Genomic DNA, 25,530 nt, shown 5'->3' on the forward strand with positions numbered 1-25,530 from the left:
GCACTCCAACCCCACTTTTGTGAGCATTCATGGCCCTCCATACAATTTCTATTCCCCAGTGTGGCCCTCGGGCCAGAAAGTTTGCCCACCCCTGATCTAGACCATCCCTGACAGGTGTTTGTCCAACCTGTTCTTAAAAATCACCAATGATGGAGATTCCACCACCTCCCTCGGCAATTTATTCCAGTGCTTAACCACTCTGACAGTTAGGAAGTTTTTCCTAATGTCCAACCTAAACCGCCCTTGCTGCAATTTAAGCCCATTGCTTCTTGTCCTATCCTCAGAGGTTAAGAAGAATAATTTTTCTCCCTCCTCCTTATAACAACCTTTTATGTACTTGAAAACTGTGATCACGTCCCCCCTCAGTCTTCTCTCCGAAAGACTAAACAAACCCAATTTGTTCAATATTCCCTCATAAGTCATGTTTTGTAGACCTTTAATCATTTTCGTTGCTTTTCTCTGGACTTTCTCCAATTTGTCCACATCTTTCCTGAAATGTGGTGCCCAGAACTGGACACAGTACTCCAGTTAAGGCCCAATCGGTGCGGAGTAGAGCGGAAGAATTACTTCTCGTGTCTTGCTTACAATACTCCTGCTAATACATCCCAGAATGATGTTCGCTTTTTTTGCAACAGCGTTACACTGTTGACTCATATTTAGCTTGTGATCCACTATGACCTCCAGATCCCTTTCCACAGTACTCCTTCCTAGGCAGTCATTTCCCATTTTCTATGTGTGCAACTGATTGTTCCTTCCTAAGTGGAATACTTTGCATTTGTCCTTATTGGATTACGTCCTATTTGCTTCAGACCATTTCTCCAGTTTGTCCAGACCATTTTGAATTTTAATCCTATGCGCCAAAGCACTTGCAACCCCTCCCAGCTTGGCATTGTCCACAAACTTTAGAAACTCTCTATGCCATTATCTAAATCACTGATGAAGATATTGAACAGAACCGATCCATGCGGGACCCCACTCATTATGCCCTTCCAGCACGAACGTGAACCACTGATAACTACTCTCTGGGAACAATTTTCCAACCAGTTATGCACTCACATTATAGTAGCTCCATCTAGGTTGTATTTCCCTAATTGGTTTATGAGAAGGTCATGCGAGACCGTATCAAAAGCCTTACTAAAGTCAAGATATACCACATCTACTGCTTCCCCCCTATCCACAAGGCTTGTTACCCTGTCAAAGAAAGCTATCAGGTTGGTTTGACATGATTTGTTCTTGACAAATCCATGCTGACTGTTATTTATCACCTTATTATCTTCTAAGTGTTTGCAAATTGATTGCTTAATTATTTGCTCCATTATCTTTCCAGGTACAGAAGTTAAGCTGACTGGTCTGTAATTCCCCAGGTTGTCCTTATTTCCGTTTTTATAGATGGGCATCATATTTGCCCTTTTCCAGTCTTCTGGAACATCTCCCGTCTTCCATGACTGCTCAGAACTTCTACAGATCATACCTCAGGGTCTTAATTGAGGCACCCAGCAAATGAGGAACACACAATTAGCGACCACCTTTGCTAAATTTGGTTTAAGTGACTTGCCTAACATCACACAGGGACTCTGTAGCAGAGGCAGGGATAGAATCTAGTTCTGCTGGGCAGAATTCAGCTGCCTTATCTCTGAGACTGTCCTTTCTCTTCCTGCAGTTACCTGCCTCATTCAGTACACACCTCCCAACTTTTGAAATAAATGAAGCAGGATCCCTACAGACAAGGCTCCTTTATTATACAACTCTGATTCATCCCCATCCTGATTCATCTGACCTGAGCACTGAATGAGGCAAGCATCTTTTTGGAAAAATATCATTTCATCATGTAATTGAAGACTGTACCATAATACACACGCACGCACACACACACACAGAAACAGGATTAAGGTTGCACAGCTAACCTTCATTCTGGCATTTCCTAACTTTTGAGTGCTTCACTTTGCAAACTTAACATTCTTTTAACTGTGTGAATGTGGGTGTATAATTTCCTAGATTGTTTAAACAATCAAAATGAAAAAAACAGATTCTCCATGAAGGAATGCAAGCCAAGATAGGGAAAGAACAGGTTAAAGAATATTTAGATAAGTTAGATGTATTCAAGTCAGTAGGGCCTGATGAAATTCATTCTAGAGTACTTAAGGAACGGCTGAAGCAATCTTGGAACTGTTAGCAATTATCTCTGAGAACTCCTGGAGAATGGATGAAGTCCTAGTAGACTGAAGAAGGGCAAACATAGTATCTGTCTTTAAAAAGAGAAACAAAGAGGACCCGGGAAATTATAGACCAATCAGCCTAACTTTGATACTTGGAAAGGTACTGGAACAAATTATTAAACAATCAGTTTGTGAACACCTGCTGAATAATAAGGTTGTGAGGAATAGCCAGCATGAATTTGTCAAGAACAGGTTTCCTTTTTTGACAGGGTTGCTGGCAGAGTGAATAAGGGGGAAGCAGTAAAAGTGATAAATTTCTTGATTTTAGTAAGACTTTTGAGACCATTCCACAGGACATTCTCATAAACAAACTAGGGAAATATGGTCTAGAGATAAAATTATTATAAGGTAGGTGCATGCCTGGTTGAAAGACCAGACTCAAAGAGTACTCATCAACTGGGAGGGTCTTGCAAAGGTCTGTCCTGGGTCTGACACTATTCAGTATTTTCATTAATGACTTAGATAATGGAATGGAGAGTATGCTTATAAAATCTGAATATGACACCAGTCTGGGAGGAGTTGAAAGCAGTTGGGAGGTTAGGATTAGAATTCAAAACAAATCTAAGAAACTGGAGAATTGGTCTGAATTCAACAAGATGAAATTCAATAAAGACAAGTGCAAAATATTACACCTAAAAAGGACAAATCAAATGTACAGCTACAAAATTTGGAATAACTGGCTAGGTGGTAGTATTGCCGAAAAGGATCTGCGGGTTATAATAGGATCAAAAATTGAATGAGTCAACAGTGTGATGCAGTTGCAAAAAAGGCGAATATCTTTCTGGGGTGTATTAACAGGAGCGTTGTATGTAAGACATGAGAGGTAATTGTCCTGTATTCAGCACTGGTGAGGCCTCAACTGCAACACTGTGCCCAGTTCTGGGCACTAGGTTTTAGGAAAGATGTGGACAACTTGGAGAGAGTCCAGTAGAGAGCAACCAAAATGATAAAAGATTTAGAAAATGTGACTGTGAGAAAAGATTAAAAAAACTGGGCACATTTAGTCTTGAGAAAAGAAGACTCAGGGGGGACCTGATAAGTCTTTGTATATGTAAAGGGCTGTTATAAAGAGGATGTTGATCAATTATTCTCTATGTTCAATGAAGGTAAGACAAGAAGTAATGAGCTTAATTTGCAGCAAGGGAGCTTTAGGTTAGATATTAGGAAAAACTTTCTAATTATAAGGGTAGTTAAGTTCTGGAACAGCCTTCCAAGTGAGATTGTGAAATGCCCATCATTGGAAGTTTTAAGAACAGGTTGGACAAACACCTGACAGGGATGATCTAGGTTTACATGGTCCTGCCTCAGTACAGGGGACTGACCTGATGACTTGTCAAGGTGCCTTCCAGCCCTACATTTCTATGATTCTATCATGTGGCATCATATTGAGAGCCACATGAGTCATCAGCAGGGTTGGAACCTTTGGATCCACTTCACCGTCCCCTCCCACTTGAGCTAAGAGAGTAACTGATAGTAGTAGTAGGTTGTGATCCTCTATGGACCAGCACTAAAGGGGGATGATAAGCTTTGCCCGAGAGTTTTACATATGTTTACTTACGTTAGAGGAATTATGAGACTCAGGAATCTTTGGTTCCATTTCAGACTCTGGAGGGAAGTACGCTCTAGTAGGCACAGATTCTTCTGCCTTTCATTCCAACCTGTCCCAGTCTTGTCTTGCCTTGCTCCATCTCCTTGTCCCATTTACATTCTCCTTATCAACCTGTTGTCTCCACTCTGAGGTTTCTCATCCCAGTCTGTCTCATTGCCAGCAAGTCCTAGTCTCCTCTTCTGGACTCCCAGTCCTAGTCTCCTTGCCCAGCCATTCCTAGTTCCCCTCTCCCATTTCCTCATCTGATCTGTGCAGCCTACCCCGAATCCAGGCATCCCCATGCTCACATTCCCCATGGGCTCCCAGTCCCACTCTCCCTCACTGGGCCTCCTGTCCAGTCTCAATATTCCACCAAGCTCTTCGTTCCAATCTCTTTGCCAGCCTGCCCCAGTTCTTCTTCTGCATCCTGGCTTCTTGTGATCTCTCATTCTCCCTTATTCCTATCACCTCCTCCCCACCTTACTAGTTCCCAGTCTCCCCCATCAACTCCCAGTTTCCCTTTCCCCCACCAGCCTCAGTCTCCCCTCACCAGGTTCCTTGCCCCATTCTACTCCTTTCCCTCCTGCACCAGGTCCAGCTCTTGTGTCCTCTGCCTTTGCATCGGGCACCCTCCACTTCAGTGGCTGCCTGGATGTCAGCAGGGCATTAAGAGCACAGGAGAGGCAGGCTCCCTGCTCTCAGTCCAGCTGCTGGGTCTGGACCTGGACCCAGCATGGCCCAGAACAGTTGGGAACTGCAATTGCAAGGAAAGTCGTCCTCAGCCCATACCTGGAGGATGCCCAGTGTGGACAGAATCTTTGAGGAATTAAGCTGTGATCTAGAAAGTCTCTACTGAGCATGTGCAAACTGATCTTTTTCCATAGTCTTCTAACTTGACCAAATTTGGGTGAATTTTCATGGGGGTTGCAAAAGGCACATCCCTGACTCAAAGACCCACCCATCAAATCTAAGGTCCCAAAGCATGGGTTGGCTAGAACTTCTTAAAGAAAGAGCTCACCATAATTTTTTTAAAATATGTTTTTCCCTACCTCTCTTCTCTGAATGAGCTGAACCATGTTAGGTGAAATGTTCCCCAAAAAGTCAGATGCAACCCAAACAGCTAAAGTTTTGCAAAGTTGTAAGCAACTTGAAATAAGGAAAAGGAGTACTTGTGGCACCTTAGAGACTAACCAATTTATTTGAACATGAGCTTTCGTGAGCTACAGCTCACTTCATCGGATGCATACTGTGGAAACTGCAAAAGACATTATATGCACAGAGACCATGAAACAATACCTCCTCCCACCCCACTCTCCTGCTGGTAATAGCTTATCTAAAGTGTTCATCAAGTTGGGCCATTTCCAGCACAAATCCAGGTTTTCTCACCCTCTGCCCCCCCCCACACAAACTCACTCTCCTGCTGGTAATAGCCCATCCAAAGTGACCACTCTCTTTAAAATGTGTATGATAATCAAGGTGGGCCATTTCCAGCACAAATCCAGGTTTTCTCACCCCCTCACCTCCCTCCAAAAACCACACACACAAACTCACTCTCCTGCTGGTAATAGCTCATCCAAAGCGACCACTCTCCCTACAATGTGCATGATAATCAAGGTGGGCCATTTCCAGCACAAATACAGGTTTTCTCACCCCCCCACCCCCATACACACACAAACGGCTAGTGGCGTTCTGTTATTTTCTTTGTTAGGCCTGTCTTGTAGTAGGTGACTACACGATCCATCGTCAACAGCCAAGAGATACAGCCGCATTTGCTCCAACCCCTCAGACAGAGACAAACACCTACAAGATCTCTATCAAGCATTCTTACAACTACAATACCCACCTGCAGAAGTGAAGAAACAGATTGACAGAGCCAGAAGAGTTCCCAGAAGTCACCTACTACAGGACAGGCCTAACAAAGAAAATAACAGAACGCCACTAGCCGTCACCTTCAGCCCCCAACTAAAACTCCTCCAACGCATTATTAAAGATCTACAACCTATCCTGAAGGATGACCCAACACTCTCACAAATCTTGGGAGACAGGCCAGTCCTTGCCTACAGACAGCCCCCCAACCTGAAGCAAATACTCACCAACAACCACATACCACACAACAGAACCACTAACCCAGGAACCTATCCTTGCAACAAAGCCCGTTGCCAACTGTGCCCACATATCTATTCGGGGGACACCATCACAGGGCCTAATAACATCAGCCACACTATCAGAGGCTCGTTCACCTGCACATCCACCAATGTGATATATGCCATCATGTGCCAGCAATGCCCCTCTGCCATGTACATTGGTCAAACTGGACAATCTCTACGTAAAAGAATAAATAGACACAAATCAGATGTCAAGAATTATAACATTCATAAACCAGTCGGAGAACACTTCAATCTCTCTGGTCACGCAATCACAGACATGAAGGTCGCTATCTTACAACAAAAAAACTTCAAATCCAGACTCCAGCGAGAAACTGCTGAATTGGAATTCATTTGCAAATTGGATACTATTAATTTAGGCTTAAATAGAGACTGGGAGTGGCTAAGTCATTATGCAAGGTAGCCTATTTCCCCTTGTTTTTTTCTACCCCCCCCCCCCCCGACGTTCTGGTTAAACTTGGATTTATGCTGGAAATGGCCCACCTTGATTATCATGCACATTGTAAGGAGAGTGGTCAGTTTGGATGAGCTATTGCCAGCAGGAGAGTGAGTTTGTGCGTGTGGAAAAGGGGGGGGGGGGGTGAGGGGGTGAGAAAACCTGGATTTGTGCTGGAAATGGCCCACCTTGATTATCATACACATTGTAGGGAGAGTGGTCGCTTTGGATGAGCTATTACCAGCAGGAGAGTGAGTTTGTGTGTGTGGTTTTTGGAGGGGGGTGAGGGGGTGAGAAAACCTGGATTTGTGCTGGAAATGGCCCACCTTGATTATCATACACATTTTAAAGAGAGTGGTCACTTTGGATTGGCTATTACCAGCAGGAGAGTGAGTTGGGGGGGGGGGGGGCGGAGGGTGAGAAAACCTGGATTTGTGCTGGAAATGGCCCAACTTGATGAACACTTTAGATAAGCTATTACCAGCAGGAGAGTGGGGTGGGAGGAGGTATTGTTTCATGGTCTCTGTGCATATAATGTCTTCTGCAGTTTCCACAGTATGCATCCGATGAAGTGAGCTGTAGCTCACGAAAGCTCATGCTCAAATAAATTGGTTAGTCTCTAAGGTGCCACAAGTACTCCTTTTCTTTGTGCGAATACAGACTAACACGGCTGTTACTCTGAAACTTGAAATAAGGGTCATATAATGGGAAGTGGGGCTACAAACCCCACCTATAATAATATAATAAAATAATCGTGTCACTTTAAACAACTGGTTTAACTTAAAATCAAGATCCCTTGCTTATCTATTTTTTCTAAAACTTCGTATTATCATACATATGTATGACATACCTCCTATCATATTTAATAGGTGACAATTTTACCAGAGCAATCCAGTTTTAGAAATCTTCACTCATTAACTCTGTTATGGTGCACGCTGACTTCCCAAATAGTTTTTGTCAAGGTTCCTTCCCCACTCTGAACTCTAGGGTACAGAGGTGGAGACCTGCATGAAAGACCCCCTAAGCTTATTCTTACCAGCTTAGGTTAAAAACTTCCTCAAGGTACAAACTTTGCCTTGTCCTCGAACCCTATGCTGCCACCACCAAGTGTGTTAAACAAAAAGCAGGGAAGAGCCCACTTGGAGACGTCTTCCCCCCGAAATATCCCCCCAAGCCCTACGTCCCCTTTCCTGGGGAAGGCTTGATAAAAATCCTCCCCAATTTGCATAGGTGAACACAGACCCAAACCCTTGGATCTTAAGAACAATGAAAAAGCAATCAGGATCTTAAAAGAAGAATTTTAATTAAAGAAAAAGTGAAAGAATCACCTCTGTAAAATCAGGATGGTAAATACTTTACAGGGTAATCAGATTCAAAACATAGAGAATCCCTCTAGGCAAAACCTTAGGTTACAAAAAGACACAAAAACAGGAATATACATTCCATTCAGCACAGCTTATTTACCAGCCATTTAAACAAAAGAAAATCTAACGCATTTGTAGCTAGATTGCTTACTGACTTTTTACAGGAGTTCTGAAGAGCATTCCTGATCTGTTCCCAGCGAAAGCATCACACAGACAGACAGACCCTTTGTTCCCCCACCCCACCGCAGCTTGGAAAGTATCTTGTCTCCTCGTTGGTCATTTTGGTCAGGTGCCAGTGAGGTTATCTTAGCTTCTTAACCCTTTACAGGTGAAAGGGTTTTGCCTCTGGCCAGGGGGGATTTTATAGTTCTGTATACAGAAAGGTGGTTACCCTTCCCTTTATATTTATGACAGTTTTAAACAGTTAGTAACAGTCAACTAAATCTGAATATGGCAACTTATTAACTGCCTGATTTTAGAGCCTTCCAGTAGTGTTTTAACATTGTCCATTTGTTTCGCAAAGTTATTGTTTGAAGTGACTTAACTTGTGTCTAGTATTTAACATTTAAAAAAGAAGCTAAAACATAAAACAAAGTGACATTTAGATTGGATGTGAAAGAGTTGCAGAATATAATGTAAGAGAGCAGCTAGTTGTTTTTCCTGATAATGATCCAACAGACAGTTGACACCTCTTTAATTTGACCAGTGGCATTTAGTTATGTGTATAATTGTTGCTGACCAGAACACTCCAGCTTTGGCACAGAATGTTCATTGCAGGGCTAGGGGAATGAATAGCTTGCTGAAGTGAAGTAGCTAACCAGGAATCACAAAGGGTTGATTATCTGTTCTGTTTCAAATGTTTGTTAGCTTTGATTTAAGTTAATAAAAAAGGCTGTGACAAAATTTTCAGTCTTGGTTCCAAAAGTTAGGCACCTAAATCAAACTGGCCTGATTTTTCAAAAGTGCTGAGCACTCACAGCTTGTAGTGCCCAGTGGCTGAAGTGGGCTAAAGGCAGACCAGAGCTCTGTGTTCAAGTGATGTGTGGGTGACATGCTAGCCAGGAAGTCTATAAGTATTAAAGGGAGTCCTGGGCAATGGCTGGATTTCTCGCAGGGCTCAGGAGCTGGGAGATCCAATCCAAGGATGTGGGTTGGCGGGATCTGTAGGCAAGGTTGGGTCAGGTAGCAAGGCAGCGTCAGGCAAGGCAGCAACTCACAGGCAATGGCCCGTTGCTCAGGCATCTTCCACTTCCTCCTGAGGACTTTATATAGTCCAGGTACCTAAAGAGAATGCTCTCTATCCAGCCAGTCAGGGGCCTTGGGCATGGTTGCAGGCCTTTAGGACTAAGGCTATTGGTCAGGGGCAGCAATACAGTGCACTGTTGTGGTGCAGTTTCTAGAGATGCTGCCTAAGGGCGTGATGGGCTTGAGTTCAATACTGGCATCCTGACAGTGACTAGTGTTGACTTGGGGTGATGGTTCAGCACACCCTTGTGGCACAGAGGCTAGGTGTGCTGCCTAGGGAACCAGTGGGCTTTGGTTCAATACCAGTATGCTGACAAAGCTGTCAGTGAGAGTCATGGGTGCTCAGCATCTTTGAAATCAGGCCACTTTGATTTTAGGTGCCTAGCTTTAGACATCCATGTTTGACTATTTCACCCATGTTACAGGTAGAACACGTACAGGAGAGGCAATTGCAGAACAAGTTTCCCCACTCTGCTTGCAAGTGTGTCTCAGCCCTAAACCAAGGAAGTGAGCTAGTGGCTTAATCCCCATTCCATTCATTCCCTGGCTTCCCTGCTGAACCTGCCAACTAGCATGCCAGTTGTTGCAGAAAATTTTACAATGTGGATGATGTCTATTTGGAACTGGACTGGAGACCAGTTTCACACAGGCTACGGTATAGGCATCATGGTAGTAACATTAATGTGTGTTGAGTCTGTCTTGAATTTGAACTGATGACTTAGAGACGATAGGGGCAAAGGGCCCCATATTCCATTGCTAATCATTTATCAATCCTCTGAGTTCAGTGTTTTATCAAACATTAGCTTTACCAGGTAGATCACAAGGAATGTGCTGGCATCTTGAAATGAGACTACCCTAGTATCTGTGTAAAAGAACACATCAGAATGCCTCAGACGGGCATCAGAATGCCTCAGGGGTTTCTTGTTTAGATGTCGTAAATTTGACATCACTTAAAAAGTATGCAGCAAAGTGAATTGAATATTCATCTGTTTGTAAGACTGACCTGGGGGACCAGATGCTGGCCTTTTTAAAGCTGCTTTGTGCTGCTGGCCGCACAGAACCATTTCAGGGTGTCCTAATGTGGGGGAATCCCTGGCCAGCAGAGAACTGATACAGTCTGCTTTATGTTACAGTTGCCCTGGTTTCTTCCATTGTAGAGGATGGACAAGAGCAGGAGAGGGTGGGTGTGTCTGGAGCAATTCCCGCCTATGGAACAGTCATTGTAATGATGCCTCTAAAATGTACAGGGGTCAAACTGGCAACCATAGGTATCAGACGAACACAAAGGTGGCATCATGCTCTGACAGTTCCTTGTTGCAGAATAGCCCTTGAGACTGCTCCAAGGATTAGAAAGGGAGAGAGCAAAGATGGCGTAAAGCCACTTCTCTAGGCCCCAATCAACACCGCCTCCACTGCACTGAGTGATGCTGTGGTGTAGCAGAGGATCTGGGCCTAGGATTTCCCAATAAATTCAACAGGAATACAGGCAAAACATAAACTGTTTCAGCTCTTTTTAAAGAATTCTTTTCTTGATTTCTCTTTGATAATTTTGATAATGAATGTTTGGGTCATTTGAATCTTGCGCTAATTAATTTATCTGTTTTCTTTACAAATAAAATGTGTGGGGAGACTTCTCTTATTGATCATTGTACTCGTTTTACAATTATAGGTATTTCTGTCTGGATTTCTTCCAAAACCTGAATCAGACAATTCTTTGACAAGTCTTTCAAGTTCAGAAAGGAGTTTCATCTATATAAACAGTCGGCCAGTACATCAAAAGGAAATATTAAAGGTACGATACCCCAGCTTCTAATTCAATAGAATAAAGAGAGGTTTCTAACTTTCTGCCCACAATCGATAGCTGGTGTAAATTAATTGAAGATGCAAACGTTAGCTTTTGAAAGTCTAAATGCATACACAAATTGGGTGCTTTAGGCATCTAAACACTATTATTTGCACTACAATTGATTGTGGGAACAAAATTAAAGACTACGGCGAAGCCCCTTTTTTTGTGATGGAAGAAATCAAATAATTCTCACTTGGGGCCCAAAGTTATGTGAAACTTTCTTCAACACAACCTGAAATCAGGTTCATAACCTCTAAGAGTCAAGTCAGACAAGTCCTCTCCCTCCTATATCCCAAACAGGGAGAGAGACCTGGAGAAAATCTTAGGCACAGCCAGGGTTCCACCTTCTCATTCTTTTTCTTTTCTCAAAGAAAACAATATTTATTTCAAAATATTACAACATATATATTTTCATTTTTTTTAAATTCTGAGATAATGGTGTTCAGTTGCCCTAGAAAAAAGTGCTGGATCTCCTGTCCACTTTGGGCACTGAATAGAACTGTACAGGACCTTTTTCTCCAAATGTATCAAGTGGGCTACATATATTATTTCAAAAAGTTCATGGAGCCACAGTTTATACTTTGGAGCAGATTTTCTGGGATTTACATGGCACAAAGGCAGTGGAAACCACGTGCAAATGCCCTACTGAGGATTTTCCTGGTGCGCAGATCTCCCCAAAAGGACATTTTTAACTTAATTGTTTTAGTATCTTCTTTAATTGACAAAATACAATTTAAAAACTGTTTGTATAGTGTAGTATTTTGCTTCTGTACCTTTTGGGTCTATTTTATTACTTTTACTGACTTTCCTTTGTTGCATTTATCTGTAGCTGGTTCGACAGTACTATAATCTGAAGTCACATAAAGATTCTTCTCGTTCGTACCCTGTTTTCTTTATTCATATTACTGTACCTGCCTCCGCTGTGGATGTTAATTTAACACCTGATAAAACTCAAGTTTTACTTCATAATAAGGTAATTTATATTTTAATTTATTTTTAAATTGGTATTTGCTTACTTAGGCCCTGATCTTAAAAGACTTACCACGTTTAATTTTAGGCTCATGCATAGCTCATTGGCTTCATTGTGACTAATCAGGTACTTGAAATTAAGCACGTGCATTAACCTTTACAGGATTGAGGCTTTAGTAGTTCATATATGATAGACTGCCCTTGTAACATGACTATTCGAAAATTATTGAATCAAATGAGTAACCATTTATTTGATTTTAAAGATCATTTGTGTACTGTTGTACTAGCCCCTGTCTCAGCCATGCTCCTTTCAGAGCCCAACATCCTGAGAACATCTATACTGAGTTGGACCATGGACCATCTAGCCCAGTATCCTATCTCGGACAGTGTCCAGTCCAAAATGCTTCAGAGGAAATGAACAGAGTGATCTGTCTCCTGCCATTCAGTCCAAGGTTCTGGCAGTTGGAGATTTTGGGACGCCCAAAGCATGGGGTTTTATCCCTGACCATCTTTTCTGATAACCATTGATGGACCTATCCTCCATGAACTTATCTAATTCTTTTTTAACTTAGTTATACTACTGGCCTTCACAACATCCCCTGGCAAAGAGTTCCACAGGTTGACTATGTGTTTTGTGAAGATGTACTTCCTTATGTTTGTTTTTTAAACCTGCTGCCTATTAATTTCATTGTGTGACCTCCTAATACTTGCGTTGTGTGAAGGGATAAATAATACTTCCCTATTCGTTTTCTTTATACTATTCATGATTTTATAGACCTCTATCACATCCCCCTTTAATCATCTCCTTTTCTAACCTGAACAGTCCCAGATTTTTTTAATTTCTTCCCATATAGAAGCTATTCCATACCCCTAATCATTTTTGTTGCCTTTCTCTGTATCTTTTCCAATTCTAATACACCTTTTTTGAGATGCGGCAACCAGAACTACACACAAAATTGGATGTGTGGGTGTACCATGGCTTTATATAGTAGCATTGTGATATTTTCTGCTTTATTATCTATCCCTTTCCTAATGGTTCCTAATGTTCTGTAAGCTTTTTTGATTGCAGCTGCACATTGAGCAGATGTTTTCAGAAAACTATCCACAGTAACTCCAAGATCTCTTTCTTGAGTGATAACAGCTAATTTAGACCCCATCATTTTATATGTATAGTTGGGATTATGTTTTCCAATGTGCATTACTTTGAATGTATCAACATTGAATTTCATCTGCCATTTTGTTGCCCAGTCATCCAGTTTTGAGAGAACCTTTTGTAGCTCTTCGCACTCTGCCTGGGACTTAACTATCTTGAGAAGTTTTGAATCATCTGCAAATTTTGCCACCTCACTGTTTACTTTTTCTGACCCCTGTTTACTGACATTTTGTATATTTTGACTGTGGGGGCCTTCCCTCTTATCCCATGACTGCTTAGTTTGTGTAAGAGTCTTGGATGGGTGACCTTGTCAAAAGCTTTCTGAAAATTCTACTACACTGAATTGACTGGATCCTTGTCTACGTGCATGCCGACTCCCTCAAAGAATTCTGATAGTTTGGTGAGGCATGATATCCCTTTATAAAAGCCTTGTTTACTCTTCCCCAATATATCATGTTCATCTATGGGTCTGATAATTTTGTTATTTACTATAGTCTCAACCAGTTTGCACTGTACTGAAGTTAGACCTATTGGCCTGTAATTGCAAGATTGCCTGTAGAAAGTTTTTAAAAATAGGCATTACATTAGCTATCCTTCAGTCATCTGGTAGAGAGGCTGATTTAAGTGATAGGTTACATACCACAGTTGATAGTTCTGCAGTTTCATATTTGAGTTCCTGCAGAACCCTTGGGTGAATACCATCTGGTCCTGTTGATTTATTACTCTTTAACTTATCAGTTTGTTCCAAAACCTTCTCTATTGACACCTCAGTCTGGGACAGTTCCTCAGATTTGATGCCTAAAAAAATGTCTTGAGTGTGGGGATCTCCCCCATATCCTTTGCAGTGAAGACTGATATAAAGAATTCATTTGGCTTCTCTGCAACAGCCTTATCTTCCTTGAGTGCTCCTTTATGGCATCTTGATCATCCAGTGACCCCTCTGACTGCTTCATAGGCTTCCTGCTTCTGATGTACTTAATTTTTTTTTCTGTCATCTTTTTATGGTTAGCTAGTTGCTCTTCAAATTCTTTCTTGTCCTGCCTTATTATATTTTTACACTTGACTTGCCAGACCTTATGTTCCTTTCTATTTTTCCTCACTAGGATTTGACTTCCATTTTTAAAGGTTGCTTTTTTACCTCTAACCACATCTCTTACTCTGCTAGTTAGCTATGGTAGCATTTTTTTGATCCTCTTGTTTGTTTGCTTGCTTGTTTATATTGAGTATACATTTAGTTTGAGCCTCTATTATGGTGTTTTTAACTAGTCTTCATGCAGTTTAATTACATTATGGTTGTTATTACTGAAAGAATTCAGTTATATTCACCTCTTTGACCAAATCCTGTGTTCCACTTGGGACTAAATCAAGAATTGCCTCTCCTCTTGTGGGTTTCAGGTCAAGCTGCTACAAGAAGCAGTCATTTATGGTGTCTAGAAATGTTGTTAGTGCATCCTTTCCTCAGGAGTGCATCCTTTCCTCATATACGCAGTCAATATGAGAATAGTTGTAATCCCCTATTATTATTGTTTTCTGCTTCTGTATCCCTTCTAATCCATCCTGGTCATGTGTTGGTAGTATATTCCTGCTGCTATACCCTTTATAACATCGGATATATTGCTATACTCTTTATAACATCAATTATTTTAAGTCATACATTCATTTTTGTCTTCACAGAGCTGCTGAAATCACACTAGCACTTTTCATCTTCAAATGGCTTTATAATGACTGACTAGTCTGTAAACAGAAATATGATTTATGTCCTTTTTACACAATTCTATTAATAATTTTATAGTTACTTACATTAAGTGGGGGGTTAATATTTAAATATTAATATTAAAAACTTGAGTTGTTTCTGTTTTAGGGCCAAATTTTGCCATTGTGTGTGCGTGGCATGCCCTTTGACATGATGGAGGCTACAGGATTTAATATTCATGACGGAGATTGAAACTTGGCCCACTGAATCTTGTATTAGAGATCGCATAGAGACAGATTGTGATACACTTATTATCACTGAATAGCACCTTAGACCATAAGTAGTACTATGGAAATCAGTAGGTTTGCTTAGACTCTCAAGGTAAATAAGGGCTTCTCTGCACAATGAGATAATACACACTACAGTGGTATGATTTCTAAAGTGCACTGTTTTGCATAGTACTAGATTCACATTAAAGGTTCCCTAGCACGCTTTAATGTAGTGCAGTTTGAAACAGCCCAATTAATGCACAGCACGTTAGTATGCCTTGGAAATCATACCCCCATAGCGTGGATTACGGGAGACAAGCCCTAAGGGTGGCACAATCTAGACTGATATGTTGCCACCTCTCTTAACAGTGCATTTTCTTGGTTTTGTGGGTTAGAATCACAGGCTAAATGATATTTCAATATAATTTGTGTGAAAATAAACATAAGCAGGTTATTTTCACGTTTAAGTTTAATTAAAACTCTCCTTTTACTCTAAGGAAGTTTTCTTTCTTTTTGTTTGTTTTTAGAATTTTCTACCATTTATGTAAAAACAGTCTTTGAACCCTTCTGTGAATGAACACTCTCACTAAAATCATGATGCTAACTTGACTTGGTTGTTCATCCATTACACCCTGATAGTGTGTTTCTAACTCCAATTAGCAAATACTGAGTGAGAATAGATACGTTAATACTGTTCTAAAGAAACAACATATGAGTACTAGATCATAAAGAAAGTAGTACATCTGTTTTGTGGTATTAAAATTTATCAGTGGAGCAAAAGTATTTATAGGGAAAGATTTAAGGCTAAAGGATTTCACTGATTAGTGAATGTTTGGAGTATTTTAATGCGAACGTATGAACTATTAATGCTTCATAATACAATCAATCTAAATTTACTCACAAAATACAGTGAATAGAATTGTTTTTTATTGCTACTGTGTTGTGTCAACAACTGTCAAGTACATTTTCATTAACAATTTGTCCTAATGCTTATGAGTTTTCTTTTCAGGAATCTGTCTTATCCGCTGTTGAAAATGTATTGACATCACTGTATGGGCTACTACCTGGAACAGTTTCTTGTGAAACTAATAAAACAGATGTTACCCCAGTGGACATGGTTGTTAATGAAACAGAACAAACAGATGTGCTTGTTAATAAAATGGAACCATTTGGGAATAGTGATCCACATGCACATACTTCATCCTTTTCATTCAGTAATGAAGTGCAAAATGGGCAAGCAGGAAAAAACACCGAGGTCTGCTTAAATCATCAAAGATTTTCTAGTGATAATACTCATGGTCTCCTCAATAGAAAAGAAATTTCTGGCACTGACGTGACTGTGAGTGATATATCTCAAGACAGTTCCATAAATAATTTATCATGTGAGGACAGCCAGAATGGATATAGTGTAACATTAACCCTAGATGGCAGTACTCACATGGACACTCAATCTGAAAACAGAAGTGAGCATCCTTTAAGAGCCGGTCACACTAATGAAATGGAAAAAAATGAGGCAAATACAGTCCCTGAGTATGTATCTGAAATCTCTGCTGATAATTGGAGCAAGGGGAATGCACTTAAAAATCCTAGAGGAGAGAACCTGGAACCTGTAAAGATTTTGATACCTGAAGTAGGAGGAATAACAAATCATAAGGCAAATGAAAATACTGGTGAACAAGATCATGATCAGCAGAGTGCAAATCAAAGTATAAAAAAACCGAATGTAATTAATGATAAAGCAGGACAGATCATGGCCTATGATTTAATTAGTAATCAAATAATCCGGAAACCCATGTCAGCAGTTGCCCTGTTCAACCAAGAATATCGTTCTAGATTATTAACTGATAATCCAAAGGCCAACATGGAGGACTTGATGCTGAAAATTGAAGGACTATGGGAGAAACTGAGCAGAGAGGAGAGAAAGAAGTAAGTTTCCAGAGTTTGCACCTGACCTCTAAGCCATGTAGTTTCCATTCTGGGTGACTCATTGGGTCCAAAAAATGAAAAATTACATCCACATCATTTATAAAAAACAGGATGGAAAATGATTTTTGGCTTGCCAAGAACACTATCCTGGCTAAAGTTTGTATTGCTAATTATAATGTTTACTGTGCGGAGATATGTACTGCTTTCTGATTTACTCACTTTGATATTACTAATTTTTCCATTCTGTTTTTCAATTTAAATATGTTGCTGTCTTTCGTAAAATACTTCAATTTTTGCAACTTATTAAAATTATATTTTCTTGTAGACAAAGATAATGACCCTGAATAATTGCCATCTTACTTCAGTAGATTATTGATTTATTCTTTAAACACTTGGCACATGTTGTGTGTTCTCTCTGTGCCATTATAGACATCTCAGGATAGTTACTATCACCAACCTTCTTTTGCCCAATACCAAGGCACATTTTGAGCAACTTTTTTCCAAGGGCTGGTAGATTCACTGTGCTGACTTATATCCCATTCAGCTGGGTTGTGGTCAGTGGGATTGCACAGATGTATAAGATCGCACAGAACGTCACTGCATTTTTTTTTAACAATTACTTTCCATTACTTTCAATAAAATATTACTATCTTGTCATTCTCATGTGTTTTTAGAGGCAAAACCCTGGCCTCATCTATGCATTTGTTGGGGTCCCCCCACGTTCTTGAGCTATCACAGTTCTGCTGGCTGAGTAAGTCCAGTTTTTAGGATAATCAGGCCGGAGGTGTACAGCGCCTGAATTGCATGAAGCCCACTTTTACAGGGACTTACCAAGAGGCTGTCATTCTGGGTGTGTTGTGGGAGGAGTTGGTTAGCAGCTGAGGCTCCACCACCATGTAGTTCCCCAATCCTTCTCTCTTCCATCCACTATTTTATTTATTTTTTTCATTGCTCTACACAAAAAGAACTTTTCCCAGACTCTAGGAATTTGAACAGGTTGTTCTGTTTTTTTAAATACAATTTTAAAAAAAAACCCAAAGCCCCTTAAGTCCAGAAGGTATCCCAACCCCCATAACTATGCATAAAAAACTGCATCAGATAATGAATTCTGAGAAGTATTTCATGCTAGCCAAATCCCCACCAATTCAGAGATCTCAGCACTCCCCAGCGTCCAATCAAGACAAAGTAGATTGTCTTGAGCACCAGCCACAGAGAGGCTCTGTGTCTTGTAAGGAAGAATTAAATTAACCATATCTCTAAACAGTCCCTTGCTCATATTTTTCTTTAATCATCCGATTCGCTACCCACTGAAGTTAGTGGAAGTTTTGCCATTGACTTTAATGGGAGAAGAACTAAGCTCTGAACTGCTGCTAGGAGCAAAAAGAATGAGAGACTGTTTCCTGTGTGGGATGTGATGGTCACTTATGAAGCTTGCCGCTGAGAAGCTGCTTTTAAAAGCTAAAACAGTGTTAGGAATATGGGATTTGCCATACTAATTCAAACTCTTCCATTATCTCTAACATCCCGATTCTGGTAGTAGCCAGTATCAGACGCTGAGGAAAGAAAACAGTCCTTAATGCACCTAGTCAAGTATGTAGTGCAATGTCCTATTCAATGGGAGCAGGGGAAGGACAGTTCCTTCTTGACTCATAGGTAATCATTTTGTACTATGAAGCATGCAACTCAATTACACTTATCAACTTGCGTAGTTGTAACTGTCACTTTTGGTCATAAAATCATTGAAACTTATGTCCAGTTTGCCCTTTTTCCACTATAAATGTCACCTCTAATGAATTTACAGATGAGTTACCAAATCCCGAATACTGGAATCTCCATATTACCTAAAATGAAGATCTCTAGGTATGTAATTCATATTGACACCACATTTTTTTTAACCTGATTTTACAAAATTTTCAAACATTTCAAGACCTTAAAAATGTTGCTTGCTTGCATTATATGGCCTTCCCTGCAAACTGAACCTTGATGCATTGGAAAGGCTTGTGTGCACCAATAACCCTCTGAGCTGTGCCAATAGGAGTTTTAACTCCTGGCAGGTTACCCAAGCCAGACACGTTGTTCTGGGAACCTCAACTCTATTTTTTTCTTAACTTTTCTGCAATTAAAATCTCAGTTTTAATATTCTACTAGCATTTATTTTTAAACAAAAATTGGATTGCTCTTGGATAGAAAGTGAATATACACTATATATGGAATATCTGTTGAAGCTGATTTCCATATAATTTAATTAAATTAATAATACCTTTGAACAATAGTCTGTGATAGACACCAGAGGTAACACTTGTCATCTTCTGCCAGCAAAGCAACATTTAATATAACTCCATCCAAAAGATATATTAGATAGAGAGAAATTCCCAGAATATAAGGAATATCCAGTTAGCATTTATTATAGACATTTCCCATTTGCAAAAAATTACCTATTATCAAAGATCAGTGCCCTAATGTTTTCTTTATTTTCATCAGACCTATTGTCTGGGGTTTTACAGATTTCCCTCCTTCAGATGGATATAACAGCTAAGTTTTCTGGTTCAGTGCTTAAGTATTGGCTAAGGCAAGCAACAATCCAAGAGATCAAAGATCTAAGAGAAGCTAACAAAGCAGAAAGATCTATAGTTGTCTTCTCAAAGGTAGCAATTTTGAAGATTTGTTCAATGTTTAATAAAAAATGTAATTCTCTACTAATTTGGTCTACCAGGTACAGTCTGGATAAATTAGGTCACTGATAGCAGGGGTTCTCAACCTTTTTCTTTTTGAGGCCAACCCAACATTCTATAAAAACTCCACAGCCCACCTGTGCCACAACTGTTTTTCTCCATATAAAAGCCAGAGCCAATGTTAAGGGGTGGCAAGCAGCGCAGATGCCCAGGGCACCACGGGTGTTCAACCCCAGGTATTGGCTCAGGGCTCCGGGCTGTAGTCCTGCACAATGGGGCTTCAGCTTTCTGCCTTAGCCCCGAGTGAGTTTAATGCTGGCCATTCTTGGCGGACCCCCTGAAGCCTGCTCGTGGCCCATTCAGGGGGTCCTGGGCCCCTGGTTGAGAACCACTGACCTATAGTAACAAGGGGATTGTGTATTTAAAAGGATAGTCTAAGAAAATACAGATTGTCATCCACAGTCCATACACTTTTACAAGGTGCCAATAAAAGTCAAGAGACAAAAGCTATTGTCAGAGAAGAGGTATATTTTCTCAAAAGCAGCCCTAGAATGTGATACTTATCAAATACAGTAGAGTTTGAAATAATTGATTTGCATTATCTGGATGAGCTGACATTGGAAAAGGATGTCCTCTTTATTTTAGTTTGGGGTATTTGGGGCTCTTTCGAGTCAAATTTTGCCGAAAGTTGCCCTATTCAAATTATCCTACTTGCTTCCTCTCTATAACAGTCTCAGAATTCCCATCTCCTGGATTTCTCACTGCTTTGCTAAATCTTTGCATCTGGGCTTAAAGTACAAGTCAGAAATAGTCCAATGTAGGGTAAGTCACATGGGAGGAAGCCTTATTTTTCGTCCTTGAGCAAAGCTGCTTTTTGAATTGAGAATTCCAGCATCATCTTTAATCAGACTTCCTAAGACAGCTCTAACTAGCCAGGAGGCAACTACCTGTATTTCTCCTGGTCCCTCTGGATCACACCTGCCTATGCTGAAAGATCTTTCTTGAAAAGAGAAATGGGTAGCTTTCACTGTTAGTGACCCTACTGTTTACTTTCTGAATCTAGACTGAACGCTGTCAGATACTTACAAATCCCTCAGACTCAACACTTGCAGGGCTGGAGTTCCTCCTGAATTAAACTTATAATAACAAGTGTTCCTTAAATGTATGGGTTTTTAAAGTTTTAATATGTCATTGTAAACCCAATAGCCACATAATTAAATGTTCACCTTTGTAACAAACTGGCATTGAAAGCAGAAAGAGTATGGATCAGGTCAAAGTTATAACCCAATATTCAGGATTGAACAGAAAAACTTAAGTGATTTCACCCACTAATTTTATGAGTAGCAGATGTTTTTTATCTTAACCTTTACTCCATATTTTCCTTGGACATGATTTGTTGCTCTTCCCAAGATGACTGCTTTAGTTAACTAAATATTAGTACCATATGTGAATGTTAGCACATTATAATTAATTACAAATGGTAACCCTTCTGTTGACCTTATTTTCCACCATACGTGCAGATAATTGAATCTGACTGTTCCAGCAAGTATCAGTGAATAAATTAACATAAGACCAGTTAAAATACTTACCTCCAATACTGATATAGGATAATACTGCTTCTTACTGGAAATCAGTTGTATTACTAGACAGAATCCAGGATATTGAATGGGGGTAGGAAAGGAGAAATGAGCAAATTGCTGCTAAGGTCTTTAAATATTAAAATTTGTATCTGGGAGGCAACCAGCCCTATAGGTCAGTAGTGTAAAGTCCCTGCCTTTATATAACCTAATATAACGTTAAGACTATTATCTTAGTCGTACCCACAAAAAAGCTTATAGCAATTTTAAGTGTCATAGAGCCTGACTGTGCTATACCCATCCCTGTTGTTCAGCATTCACTCCTGCTTACTCCTATGAAGTCAATACGATTACTCACTTAAGTACTCACCAACAGCAAATGCAAGTGTTGCACAGTTAGATGCATGATCTCAATCCCCTTTATACTTAAGCACTGATATAAAAGAGGTCTTCACTTTAAGGGTCTGAGTGTTACCCTGTATGTACAGCCACAGAGGAACAAAGGAATTGCCATAGCAATGACTAGTAGCCAGTGTAGTTCAGTATCTTGTTTCTTACAGTGGTTAGAACTAGACGCTTTGAGGGAAGGTTTCAGAAATCCCAGAGGACAGTTAAAGAATAGCCTGCTTATAAGAAAGTTTCTTCCTTAACCTCAGTTAGTGGTTGGCTTAAGCAAAATAATTTATATTCTGTATTATTTTTATTCTATCTAATGTAACTGTGGATCATCTCATTATTCATATAAATGAATCATGGTTTTCTGAATCCTGCTATGCACTTGGACTCAATGATCTGTTGTGACAATGAATTCCACAGGATAATAATATATACATTGGGTAACAAGTTAATCATTTTTTAAATTTTTGCTTTCAATTTCATTTAGTATCCCTTTGCTTTTATATTATAAAAGGGAGTAAATAGGAGATCCTTACTTACCTTCTCTGCATCAGTCATAATTTAGGTGTTTGTTTAGTTTAGAATACCTGGCAACCTGTCTTTTCAAATTCTCCTCAAACTAAAGTCTTTCTAGAGATGGTCTGATCCATAGCATTATTTTATGTTTGTATAGTTTAAACGTGCTTAAAGAATCTCTACAATAAACTACATCAGTGTAATTTTATTTCTTTATAAAGTTATTCAAACTGATCTTCATAGACTAGGCTCTTCCTGAAATCCTGCTTGAAGAAAGTCTTTTCCTGGGGCTCTTATAATTTAGCCATGGGGCCGGGCAAGCAGTAATCAGAAGCAGTTTGCTACCAAATGCCTGTGCTTCTCTGATAAGTTGATTGATATGGCTATTACAAGTAGTCCCCCAAAATTATGAATGTAGGTATCCGTGTCAGTTTTTTATACCTTTTGCAGTCAAAGAATTTAAAACCATTTGAAGTCAAAATGCCAAGAGGCACTACTCTGCAATACAAGTTAAGTGCCTATAAACTGAACATGTACTTCTGAAACAGTATTTCTGGTTATAAATTTAAGGTTAGAGTGAGCCTTTAGGTGTAAAGCAGAGGTATTCCTCCAGGGCAGATTGGAAGAGGCCCTGGAGGTTTTTCGCCTTCCTCTGTAGCATGGGGCATGGGTCACTTGTTGGAGGATTCTTTGCTCCTTGAAGTCTTTAAACCACGATTTGAGGACTTCAATAGCTCAGACATAGGTGAGAGGTTTTTCGCAGGAGTGGTGGGTGAAATTCTGTGGCCTGCGTTCTGCAGGGGGTCAGACTAGATGATCATAATGGTCCCGTCTGACCTAAATATCTATGAATCTATAAGTAACAGCTCAGCTCCTCTGGCTGTCACACTGGGGTAGAGGCAAGGCTCCATCCACTGTTCAGACACTTCTTTCCCACTTGGTCAATGGGGTAGAGTACAGAGATCTGAGTACGTGGGTCAGGATGTAGAGAAAGCTAATGTGGCTGTGAAAGGGAGTGGAGGTGCATGACTGCATTAGAATGTGTGTCACAATCTGGCCTTGAGTTTGTTACATTTGTGATTTCTCTCCCATACTCTGCCCCACTCTCTGTTTAGGTATGAAGAAAAAGCCACGAAAGACCTGGAACGATACAACCACCAAACCAAGAAAGCTGTGGAGCAGAGAATACAGAGATCAACAAAAGAGACAGAAAAAAGATACAAGCCCAAACTGAAGACTTCTCTCTCTGACCAGCAGAAACTTGACAAACTTTTTCAGTCTCAAATTGAAAAGAAACACAGCCATAACCAAGCTATGAAAATTGTACAGGTGCCCTTTTCTATGAGTTCTTTCAAACGTCAACTTCAAAGGCTTGAGAAGAGAAATTTTGATAAAGACGAGTCTTGCCTGATCTGTCACCTGAGTTTTCCTGATGCATGGGTAACTGCTTCTGAAAAAAAAATCATGTTGCTAAATCCGTATAGAGTGGAAGAAGCCCTACTTTATAAAAAACTACTGGAGCAGCACAAACTTCCTGTAGAGAAACTGGACAAGCCAATTGTATTAACTGACAGGTATAGTAGTGTGGAGCAAGGGTGTTGTCATGGGGTTTTGAGGGTTTTTTTTTTTTTTTTTTTTTTTTGTGGTTGGTTTTGTTTTACTACGTATCATTTAGGAATTATCTACTGTAAACACTGAGGCACAAATTTTTCTTTAAGTGATGGTCCCTCACTCAAGAGCTCCATGCACCTGAGACCAGAAGACTTATTAGTGGTGCCCGTTGGTCTGTGCCTGCGTCTCCTTGTGCTCCAAACTGAGGGCATAGGGAGTGGTGCAGATTTCCTGCCTCTTCAGTTCCTTTGTACCATCCATGGTCTGTGACGGAATCCCTCCAATGTCCACAGCTTTACGAGCATTCCTGCTTCAATTTCAAATATTTCTGTAAAAAGTTTTTGCCTTTATCTAGTTAGTTAGTGGTAGTGTTTAGTTAGCTAGTGTTAGTAGAGGTTTTGGGGGAATTCCTCCACCCCAGTATTCCCACTATTTGGAGTACTTGGTATGTCTAAGATCCCTGGCTTCAAGAGCTATGTGGCCTGTCCCCAGATCTTCCCAGTTAGTGACTTCCATGACACTTGTTTCTATTGCCTGGGGAGATCAACGTCCCCTCCAAGTTGCAATATTTGGCATTCCTTTCCCCTCTGAACCTGGCAATCTTGAGAGTTCCAGCTCTGAAGATTCCTGCTGGATTGCTCAATCCCCCAGGCCAACCCTGAGTCATCATTGGTTGTAGATGCTGAGAAGTGCCCGTCTGAATGCAGTACTCCCCTGTTCTGGATCATGAGAGGTCAGAGCTAAGGACCTGAGCAGGCGCAGTAGATGGGAGGAGAGTAAGAGCAAACACTCTCATAAAAAGGAGAAATCCCCTCCCAAGTCCTCATCTAAGAAGAGGACTTCTTCCCCTGCACCCTCCCAATCTGGTCAGACTCTGCATCCTGTTACAGTTGTGTCAGGATCTCAAGGGGAGCACAGGTCTGGCTCGTAGTATAGGGAGCCAAAAGTGCTTTGAAATCGCTGACCCCTGAAGGGGTGGGACCACCTCTAATACCAGTAAGCAAAAGAAGGGAACGATGCTGCCCACACCAACAGTACCATCCCTCATCAAAAAGGGGATTTGGTGATATCCATATTCATCACCTGACCTTAATCAGCACCACTGGCTCTGTCATGAGGTAGATACGGACCACGCAACTCAAAACTCCAGCTACTGTAAGGTAAGTAACATTTCTTTTTAAATCTACAGGGAAATATTACTTTTACATTTTACACCATGTTTTAAAATTAGAAAGAGACCTAGTCCTGCTTGTATTGAAGTTACTAGGAATTTTGTCATTGATTTTAGGGTTGTAAAGTGAGGGCAAAATACTTCTTAAAATAAATTATTTTATTCATCACCCAGAGCTTTGCTAAATATTCCCTATTTCCACAGCTCCTCACCAACTTTTACTGGCTGTGGAGCAGGTGCGGTCTAATGTTAATTTCTAACAATCTAGATTTTGGGGTTCTATATAGAATGTAAGAGAATTCGTATCCTTATCTGCTTACCTTAACAGTTTCTATGCATTATAATTTTTTGATTTTATTTAATTGGATCCTTCTTGCCATCTAGTTTTTATAACAGCTTTATTATCTAACAATTTTAATTTTAAATCATGATGCTTTTTTCTTGGAATAATAGGAATATTCTTTTGATTTAGGTAATTTATTTTTAGCAGTATCAGTTACAAAAAATAAAACACAGGTCTTTGGAATATAAAAAGAAAATTGTCAGACTCAAGTCTGTCTTTTTCAAGTTTATTTGACCTGGAGTTTTTATGTTACTTCTGTTTTCCAAAAAATCTAATGTTGCCCTTTTACAATAAGAATCCATTTATCCCTGGATTTTTTCATATGTACATGTAATTTTAAAAATGTCTAATAGATTATACTACTTGGTTAACAG

At 40.1% G+C, this 25,530-nt stretch overlaps 1 protein-coding gene across 11 annotated transcripts in view; it reads left to right on the forward strand.

The window, feature by feature from the left end:
* The window catches only part of PMS1 (PMS1 homolog 1, mismatch repair system component), an 88,102-nt gene that overhangs the window by 45,920 nt on the left and 16,652 nt on the right, over window positions 1-25,530 (forward strand). For 5 of the 11 annotated variants that reach the window (XM_075118019.1, XM_075118021.1, XM_048870261.2 and 2 more), the window contains 4 exons: window positions 10,684-10,806; window positions 11,690-11,833; window positions 15,954-16,870; window positions 23,147-23,605. In XM_075118019.1, coding sequence (XP_074974120.1) covers window positions 10,684-10,806; window positions 11,690-11,833; window positions 15,954-16,870; window positions 23,147-23,605 — 1,643 coding nt within the window. Of the gene's footprint in view, window positions 1-10,683; window positions 10,807-11,689; window positions 11,834-15,953; window positions 16,871-18,671; window positions 18,736-19,351; window positions 19,516-23,146; window positions 23,606-23,749; window positions 24,803-25,530 lie in introns of those variants that run through there. The other 6 variants (XR_012664414.1, XR_012664415.1, XR_012664413.1 and 3 more) reach the window with 6 other exon arrangements.

The sequence above is a fragment of the Caretta caretta genome, chromosome 11 (genome assembly GCF_965140235.1).
Source record: "Caretta caretta isolate rCarCar2 chromosome 11, rCarCar1.hap1, whole genome shotgun sequence".
NCBI lineage: Eukaryota > Metazoa > Chordata > Testudines > Cheloniidae > Caretta > Caretta caretta.